Below are 10365 nucleotides of genomic sequence, written 5' to 3'. Positions count from 1 at the left end.
CCTCCCCGCCTCCTTCCCCAAGACAGCATACAATCTGATACAGGCTCTACATATACATTCCTATTAAACATATTTTCATATTAGTCATGTTGTAAAGAAGAATTAGAACCAAAAGGAGGAACCACAAGAAGAAACAAAATAAAAGAGAAGAAAGAAAAGAAAAAGAGCAAATAGTCTGCTTTAATCTGCGTTTATACTCCATAGTTCTTTCTCTGGATGTGGATAGCATTTTCCAGCATGAATCTCTCATTTCTTTCTTTAACTCTTTCAGAAATTCTTGGTGGGCTTGGGTCCAGTTAGCATGTTTCCTTGAAACTTTGCTTTTAACTTTTCACATTTGTCTTATGAGTTTGTGTCCTGGTCTTCCATAACACTAGTAGCTTTTTATGGTCAAGTTTGTTAAAGTTGGGCTCTGCTCACCTATGGGTGGGGGGGGGGCACTGTCCCAAGCTTCAGGCTTTTTTGTGCTGCTATTTGCAGAGCTAGTTCTGAGAGTCTGCAAGTTTTTGGTGCTTCTGAGGTGGTGTGATCCAGAGAGAGGTGTGGTCACTGCTCTTCTGGTCTTCACTACCCAGGATGGGTCCTTGCTCCCTTGTAGTCACAAGTGTTAGTGCTCTTCTAGGCCTGTGGCCAGGTTCCCCCGCTCCCTTGCATCTGCAAAGGCTAGTGCTCGAACTATGACTCAGAACTGAATATGGGCAGTAGATTTGCCAATCAGCGCAGATTACCCTGTGCCAGCAAAGGGCCCCTTCTAATTTCGTTCTGACCAGTGTGTGTACATGTGTATGTATGTCTATCAAATGTGAGGGTTGGATTCAATGGAATCTAAGGCTCCCTTCAGCAATAGAGCTATAAAATTCTAGGACCGCTTGTCCTGGAGAAGTAATCTAATGAGGGGCAACACACAGTAATTGCACTCACAGAGGTACAAATCAAAGTGAGATGTGAAATCCCAACAGAACTGTTACCAAACATAGAATCAGGGTTCTACATACATACAACATACACAGTCTTCCCTGATTCTACATTTGGTAACAGCGCTATTGGGATTTCACATCTTACTTTCCAACCCCCTTACTGGCTGTAGGCTGAGAGCTCCCAAAGCTGCTGCTGCTGCTGTCATGGCTGTCTTGAAGGCCCACCATTGGTGCTCCTGCTGCACTCCTGGCCGGCTCCTACCCCAGTGTCACAGACCTCTCCTGTCACTGACTTTTTGTTGATTCTCTCATTCCAGAATTGGATTTGAGATGTTGTTTTAAAGTTGTTTGGAGGAGAATGTTGGGAGGGTTCAGCTGGGTTGCAGCCTGTACTCTGCCATCTTGACTCCACCCCCCTCAATTCTTTTTTTAAAATAAATTTTTATTGATATCTTTTATTTTTACATCACCTACATTTCCTACTGTATCCCTTCTCTGACCTCTCCCAGAGGGCCATCCTTTGTAATAAAAAAGAAGGGGAAAAGAAGTTCCATAAACCTAACCAACATATCAATAAAAGTCTGATTTATTAGTCAACATTTATTAAGTACCTACTGTGTGCCAGGTACTATGTGCAGTATTCCACACCCATGGTCTCCATTTCTGTCTCGGGGAAGGGAAATATCTTCTCATTTCAATTCTTTGGGGCCAAGCTTGTTTATTATAGTCTTATAATAAAACAGCATTCGCTTTTGATTTATTGTTTTTGTTGCTATTGTGTGTATTGTTTTCCTGGTTTTGTTTACCTAATTTTGCATCTGTTCATGCCTCTTTCTCTGCTTCTCTGTATTCCTCTTAGTCACTGTTTCTTACTGTGCTGTCTCAGCTTGTTTAACCATTCCCCATCAATGGACATGTGCTTTATTTCTAGTTCTGTGCTGCCATAAAAAAGTGTTGTTATCATCATTTTGTTGTGTAAGTTCTTTCCTTTTGTCATCGAACCCCTGTAGTGGAATCTTTGGGTCAAAGGAAATGGTCATGAGAGTAACTTTCTTTGCAGAATTCTAAGTTGTGAAGTCCTACTCTTCCCTGATTCTCCATTTGCTAATAGTACTGTTGGGATTTCACATCTCACTTTGATTTGTACCTTTGCGAGTGCAATTACTGTGTGTTGTTGCCCCTCATTAGATTACTCCTCCAAGACAAGGGATCATAGAATTTTATAGATCTATTACTGAAGGGAACCTTAGATTCCATTGAATCCAACCCTCACATTTGATACTTGAGAAACTAAAGCACTGAACTGTTGTGACTTGTCCATCATCACATGGCTGGAAAGTGTCTTGGTGAGATTTGTACTCAGGTCTTCCTGATTCCAAGTCCAATGCCCTAGGCTGTCTTACCTAAATGTTCTGTCTTCCCTAGTACCTAATAAAGTGCCCTGTTTACGGTTGGTACTTAATAGATGTTTTTAAGATGGAGAAGGAAATGGCAAACCACTCCATTATCTTTGCCAGAAAATCCCCAAATAGGGTCACAAAGAGTCAGACATGAACGAAATGACTGAACAACAAATATTTTTAGAGTAAGTGAATGAAAAAAAAATAGAATAAGTGAATGAGTATTAGACATAAGCCTCAATTCACAGTATCTGTGAAGGAATTGAATTAAGAATAGTCAGCATTTAAGGTTTTGGTTTTCAGATTTTTGTTCTATCAAACCTGACAACAACCTTAAGATGTAGGCATTATGAGTATTGTCCCCATTTTACAAATGAGGAAACTGAGGCCTGGAGAAGTTGAGTGACTTGACCAAGGTTACACAAAGGCAGAACTCAGTCAGCTGTTGAAAGTATAGCACATTATCCACTAAATCATGCTGTCAGGGATAGAGTCAGGATTCCTCATTTGGCTTCTGTTCTGAAAACTGTAAGACTCACCCTTGTGTTTGGGCTTCTGTTTACTCTGGATGTCCTTGGGACGTAGCCAAAAAGCATTTGAAGGGCTGGGCCTGACATCTGGGACTCCATGATGCTTGGTGAGAGTTGGGGCCTGTGAACTGTGAGCCAGAGAGACCATCCTGGCTTCATTTTCTCCTGAAGCATAAGCTGAGTCAATTACACATTTTCTCTTATGTTTCTGTCCTTGGTAGGGAGATGGATTGAGGGGTTGTGGGGAGTGGGGGGGGGGGGGTTGGTGCCTGCTCACTAGACACTTGAGCTGTGCTTTACCCAGTGAAACCAGAGTGAGCTGTCTCATGAAAAGTCAGGAATGGAATGGAAATTGGCTGTGAATCTCCAGGCTCCACTTCTATCCCTATGCCAAGTGTTGTCCTCAGCATTTAGGGTTGGAACTGATAGGAAGGAGAGGGTTTTCTAGACATGCTGTTGGGCACCTCTTACTTCAGAGAGGTCAGAAGCAGAATGGTATAGTGGTTAGACTTGGAGTCAGGAAGACTTGAGTTCAAATTCCACTTCTGCAACTTACTAGTTTTTTGACTATGGAATGATTGAAGCTTAATGATCCCATGACCTATTTCACAGGGTTTCTGTGAGATTCAAATGAAATCGGATGTATCATTTTAAAGCGCTATATGAAAGTCAGCTTTTGTTTTTACTTATCTCATGAGTTATCTTAAAATATTTTCACTTGGGCTTTTCTTCCTGCTTTGGTTTCAAGAAAGTGATGGGTAGTGTCCATGGACCCTATATCCTTTTTTGCTTACCTGTTATGTGGCAGATTCTATTCTTCTTAGCATAGGCTATCTGCACCATTTAGAGTCTTAGAGGCTAAAATCCATCCAAGACCAGCCATTTTATCCAATTTTTACTCGTTTTTTATAGCTGTTTTTCAGGTGGCCTCAAGTTGGAAGAAATTGTAGAGTTCATCAAGTCCTATCCCCTGCTTGATGCATTAGTTATAAGGGTCTGGATAGGCATTTCCTAAAGATATCTTCCCCTTTCAGCTTACATTACAATAATACCTAAGCCATTTTTTTTTTTTAGCTCAAATCTCTCGATGTAAAAAGTTGGTTGCTTTTCTCCTTCAGGTGCTAAAGCAGCAGTGAATCCAAGGAAGCATCCATTTCTTTTTTTTTTCCCTGCTTCTTGTTGCTCTTTCTGATTATATGCAATTAATCATTTTTCTTTTGTTTCTCCACAGAAAACTTTCCCAGCACCATCAGTGACCCTTCTGGACATCTATACCCACTGGCAACAGTAAGTCTGCAGCTTGGGGCTCCCAGCTTGGGCCAGGAAGAAGATAGCAGGATAATCAGGTCTGATTCCTCCTCAGGAGACCCTAGGATGACCCCCCTGAGTAGGACAGCTTGGAATTAGTGCTTGGTAGATTGTAGGGGCCCCCATGGAAAACAATAGAGGGGCAACTATGCTTACATATCGGTACTGTTGTATGGGAATACAGGGAGTATGATGGGGGTAAATGTGTGGCCTGTGGGGTCAGGCAGGAAGATGAATACAAAGCAGGAGGCTCAAACTTAGCTTTGGAAAGAGTTGACCTACTAAAAATGGGAACACTTCACATTTAAGTGATTAAAGAGGAGCTATGTAAAATTTTGTCTCTCTGGTCTCCCTTGGCTCTGGTGAGGAGGAGAGTCTTAAATTGGTCTGGTTGTGTTCTCTTTGAATTTGTGGGAAGGAGCCATTGACCCTCGATTACATGCTCAGTCAGTCAAACAGTAAACATTTATTAAGTGCTTACTATTGGCCAGGCACTGTGCTGAGTTCTAAGGATACAAAAAGAGGCAAAAGACAGCCCTGCCCTCAAGGAGCTCATATACTGTCTTAAAAACCTTTACACCAAGATGAGTAATTTCAAGTGGTTTTTTTCCCCTACTTCATAGTATTTTTAAACAGAGGATATAAAAACAAAAAGTATCAATAGTATTTTTTAAGATATATCATTGATAACTGGAGAGAGTAGTTTCAATTGAATGAGGTTAAAATCCAGGTTGCAGATGGTTAAGGAGTAAGAGGAGCAGCAGAGGCAAGGGGGTGTAGTTGGCTTTTTCTAGGAATTTGACTGAAGATAGCTCGTGGGGATGGCAAGGTCAAGTGAGAGTTTTAAGGATGGGGGAAATCCAGGTGTATTTGTAGGCAGCAGGAAAAGAAGCAGTAGATAGGGAGAAATTCAAAGTTAGAGAGGAAGAGGTTTGGAGGTCAAGCTTCCAGTAGACACAGGAAGGGGTAGGATAGAGAAGGTGGCCTTGGAAGAGAGGAGGGCACTTGAAGCAGGGGAGGCAGGGGAATAGGGGAGGGAGAAGTATTGAGGAATTTTGAGATGTAGAATAGGAGACAGGAAAGTGCTTGTTGTGGAGTGAATAACTTCTGGGTTTTGTTTTTTGTTTTTTTCTTTATATATGTACTCCCCAGGCTGTTGTGAGGATCAAAGGAAATAATATGAATGGGAAGCAGTTTGAAATTCATAAAGTAAAAAACAAAAACAAAAAATATATTAGTGATTTTTTTTTGTTTTTATATCACTTACGTTTTCCAGGATAACCTTACCTTCCCACTCTCAGAGAACCATCCTTTATAATAAAGACTATAAAAGGAAGAAAGAAAAAGAAGTCTCCCAGAACTAATCAACACATTTAAAAAAAAGACGACTGATGTTATATGTAGTAGTCCATTGCTATGGACCTCCCTTCGGCAAAGGAGGTGTGGAGAATTGTTTTCTCATGTCTCTTCTTTGAAGCTAAATTTGATCTTTCCTTCAGTTTCCATTTTTGCTGTTATCCTTTCCATTCATATTGTCATAGTATAAATTGAGAGGTAAGGTCCTTTACTGAGGGGGTTAGTTCAGGAGTCTGAAAAGATCTTTGCAACAACCACCATGTGAACTTAGGGATAAGGCAAAGGATTGCTTTGGGGAAATGAGGGCTCAGCTGAGATTAGATAATAGAAATTTATAATGGTTTCCTCCAGCACCAGTGAGCAGCTTTTGACTAGGAACAGGGAAGGTATAATCCAGAATGAGAGTTTACAAGGCCTGAGTACTGATTGGACATGGGTACATAAGGAATTCAGAGGTGGCTGGAAGACAAGGCATTTAGTTGAATTAGCTATAGGGTAGAGATTGGGAAGTGAAGTTAAAACAAAAGTGGTGGTCCAGAAAGAGCACTGAGAGATGGGGGGACTGGAGTTCATGGTGAGGCTGAAGATGATGATGATAAATAATAAATTATATTATTATCAATCAAATGATATATAATAAATTACACAAACCATTATAGATTAACTATATAGAAAATTATATATAAAAATAAATTATCATCATAGCCAACATTTATATAATACTTCGTATGTACCAGACACTGCTAAGTGTGAGTTCTTTTTTTTTTTGGTTAGAAAATTGGGGTTAAGTGACTTGCCCAGGGTCACACAGCTAGTAAGTGTCAAGTGTTTGGTCTGAGGCCAGATTTGAACTCAGGTCCTCCTGACTCCAGGGCAGGTGCTCTATCCACTGTGCCACCTAGCTGCCCCTAAGCGTGAGTTCTTGATCGTGGAAATAGAACACTATGAGCTACTTTCTGTCTATTCTCTATAACTTTCTATCTATAACTCTATAACTAGTTATTCATATGTTATCTTCCCTGATAGAATGTGAGCTCTTTGAAGGCAGGAACAGCACTTTTGCCTTTCTTTATATCCCCATTGCTTAGCACAATGCTTGGGCAGGTAGAAGTAAGCCTTTAATAAATTCTCATTGACCTACCCATGGGAATTGAAGTTGATAAACTGGGAGGTCTGTGTATTTGAGTGATCATCAACATATATATTGAAGTCCTCAAATATAAGGGCAGGAGTTTGGGTGGGGAAGAAAACTGAGACCCAGTTCTGAACTCTGAAAGAGAAGAGAGAATGACCTGGGGCCATCAGGTAACATAGTCAAGCTTATGGGGTAGGGTTGAGTGCAAATGACTGGGTGTGTTTTTGTTTGTTTGTTTCTTTGGCAATGGGGTTAAGTGACTTGCCCAGGGTCACACAGCTAGTAAGTGTTATGTGTCTGAGGCCGGATATGAACTCAGGTCCTCCTGAATCCAGGGCCGGTGCTCTATCCACTGCGCCACCTGGCAGCCCCTTGGGTGTGTTTTATTACAAGATTTGCAGTGTGTTCACTCATGTGGTAGCCTCTACATCACAGGGGCTAATAATAGTCCTATTTCCCTTTTGTTTTTTACTTTATGAATTTCAACTTGCTTCTCATTCATACTTTGATCATCATTACAGCCTGAGGAATAGATCAGACAAATATTATTATCCCTAATTTATTAATGAGGAAACTGTGGTTTAGAGGTGAGCTCACTTGCCCAAGATCATATTGCTAGCATGTGGAAGAGCCAGGACTAAAATCCAGGTCTTTGATAGGATCATAGATTTAGAGCTGGAAGGGAACTTCAAGGCCATGTAGTCCAACCCCCTAATTTTACAGAGGAGGAAACAGGCCTAGAGAGGTTAAATGCTTCGTCCAAGTTTATATAGGTAGTAAGTGTCAGAGGGGGATTTGAATCCAGGTTCTCTGACTCCAAAGCCAATATTCTTTCTACTGTACCAGCCTGACTTCCATACGAACTGTATTATCTCCATGGATCTGGGGCCAGGCAGCAGGGGTGAGGAGGGATGGCAGCGCTAAAGCAGGTATTGCTCTACACGTTTTTAGTTCCCTCTCTTAAATGTTCCTGCCAGGGTAGAGAATTCTCTACCCCTCCAAGTTCATTCATTGATAAGCTTCCTTCAAGGCCCAACTGAGAGACCTCCTTGATTCCTTCTCCCCCAAATTACTCTATGTTTCTTTGTATGTAGGTTGTATTTTCTTTTTGTTTATGTACATACTGTTTTCCCCAGTAGAACATAAGCTACATGAGAGCAATGACTGTTTTTGTTTTTCCATTGTTGTCTCAATGACTAGCATAGTTCTTGGTCTTTGGCGCTTAGTAGGTGCTTAATAAATGCTTGTTGAATTAATCATTGTGTTATAGACTTTTTTTTTTAAGGAGAGGGCCCAGACTCCCCTTTCTATGTATTGATAGGTGATGAACTGTGATAAAGTATCCATATTTGTCTTTCAGGTATGTCTATATACACCAAAGTGAGGCCTCAGTCCTGGGAGCAAGTTAGGAGGAGGGGAAAATGTAGACATACTAAGCTCTTCCTCCTACCCTACCTCCAATCCGTTCCTCCCATTCCCTAGGAACAGGACGCTGAAGTTTGGGCCAGTTTAGTCCTTGCCAAATCACACCTTGTCTGACCCAACTGGTCCTAATTGGAACGAGGAGGTGAAGTACTAAAGGAATTAGGAAACTTGGTTTCTCTTCTTTCTTCTGTCTTAGACAGGACAGTTGGCACTTCATTGGATGAGCTTTCCTTTGCCCCATTTGAAAAGTGCTAGAGTGAGGATTAATTGGTCTCTCAGGCCCCTCAGAAGAAGGTGCCATATAAACACAGGATTCCGGCATTAAAATTCTCTCTTCTACCTCGGCAACCGACTCCATTCCAGGTAATGCTTTTCTTTGCTGTCAGTGAGAGGAAGAGTGGTGTAGTGGATAAAGGGGTGGCCTTGGAGTCAGGAAAACCTGAGTTTGAATCTTATCTCAGACAAATACTAAGTGTGAGATTGTAAGCAAGTCATCAGACCCCTTAGCACCTCCGGCAGCCCTTTTAAAACTCTTTACCAGTTGCCATATCTGCTGAGGGGTTTTCCGTACTGGAAGTTCCCTACGCTGATAAAATCATAGATCTGGCAAAAAAGACCAAAAAGGTGCAATGTTGGGAGTTGGGGCCACATAGTCACTGGGAGGAAGAGCTGGAATGCCTTTAGTGAATGCTTACTTACTATCTACTTTGAATGGGGCTGGTACTGTGAGGGTGTGAGGGATAAAGCAGAGGTTAAGACATGGCCCTAACTAAAGCCTGGCTCCATTGGGAAGACCAAAGCCAGTGAAATAAAGTATATAAAACCCATGTCGTCCAGTGCTTAAATTGTGTGATTTGGACCAGCAATCTCCAAAATGGGGTTATGGGATATAGAAGATGAACCATTGGAGTCCTGGAAACAATATTACAACTTCTCTTCATATTTTTTAATCTAATAAGAAGGAAATTAAGTTTTACTATTATTTAAAATGTAGATCGACACCAGTGCCCAGATTCATTATTCGCACATGTCACAAGGTATCCTGAGGGAAGAGTGAGAGTTTCCCAACTCAGAAACATTGACACAGTTATTCTCATTCCTCTGCTTTCAGCAGGTTGCAGCCTATTGTAATTTATGTGGAACAGGTTAAGCAGATTTACAGGTTATGACTTTTAGCTAAACAAACCCTTATAAAATGGACAAGTAGGTTAAAAAGATTCCTGCAAAGAAACTGCAGAGTGAAAATAATACTAATAATTATGAGCACAAGGGAAAAACTAAAAACATAGCAGAACTCTCACTCCTTCTACCCCTCGTTAGAAGCTTTTCCATCAGCCACATTGTAAGGTAAAAAACCATGATGAGCTAATCAGATTCGACAAAAGTAGGCCAAAATAATTTGAAAATATCAAGATTATTTGAAATAGGAATTTGCATCTACTGTCGTAAACAGTGAACCTATGCTTAAGTGTTTATTGTACTTTGAAATATTAATGATAGTATGAAACCATTATGATTAGCAAGACATATCAAAACTAAGGATTTGGGTTTTTTTGGTTTGGTTTTTTTTTTGTTTTTTTGGTGAGGGAGTCAGGGTTAAATGACTTGCCCAAGGTCACACAGCTAGTACGTGTCAAGTGTTTGGTCTGAGACCGGATTTGAACTCAGGTCCTCCTGACTTCAGGGCTGGTGCTCTATCCACTGCGCCACCTACCTGCCCCAAAACTAAGCACTTGTTAAAAAAAAAAAAAAAGATGTGTCATTTATATAAAAATTCTCAGATCTGTGTACTTTGAAAACCTGGAAGCAGAATTCTCTAACCTCTTAAAAAATCTTCCAAACAATAAGTTTAAGTGGGATTTGAGACCCATTTGTTAAAAATAGAACAATGTAACACTTTTAAATGAGTTTGCAAGAATAGCTGAGTAACATGAGGGAAGATGGAAATTGACAAGCCAAATTTTAGCAAAAACCTTTGCATAATTGGTAGACTGAAATTGAAAAATGAGTATCATGATTTAGCAATTGCAGCCAACTATGTTCTTCAGTTTAGATCCACGAATCTTTGTGAGGAATCTTTTTTCAGCTATGCTACCCGTTAAAGCTAAAGTTTATTGAAATAAACAGAACTTAGAACCAGACCTTTGAATTGCTATATCAAAATGTACTAAACAAGATTTTTAAAAATAATGAAGCATATTCATTCACACATGAGTTGCTTAATAAATGCTTTATCTACATTGCTTTCGCTATAATATTATTATTAACATAATAATTAACTTTAATATTTTTTT

At 40.3% G+C, this 10365-nt stretch overlaps 1 protein-coding gene across 1 annotated transcript in view; it reads left to right on the top strand.

Annotated features, from left to right (window-relative positions):
- The window catches only part of TCOF1 (treacle ribosome biogenesis factor 1), an 81791-nt gene that overhangs the window by 6313 nt on the left and 65113 nt on the right, over positions 1 to 10365 (top strand). Inside the window, 1 exon segment of the mRNA XM_027841732.1 lies at positions 4079 to 4134. Coding sequence (XP_027697533.1) covers positions 4079 to 4134 — 56 coding nt within the window.

This window comes from Vombatus ursinus, unplaced genomic scaffold (assembly GCF_900497805.2).
Source record: "Vombatus ursinus unplaced genomic scaffold, bare-nosed wombat genome assembly UNPS02014863.1, whole genome shotgun sequence".
Taxonomy (NCBI): Eukaryota; Metazoa; Chordata; class Mammalia; order Diprotodontia; family Vombatidae; genus Vombatus; species Vombatus ursinus.
Note: the sequence above shows the minus strand (reverse complement) of the source record. Positions and strands in the feature narration are given on the sequence as shown.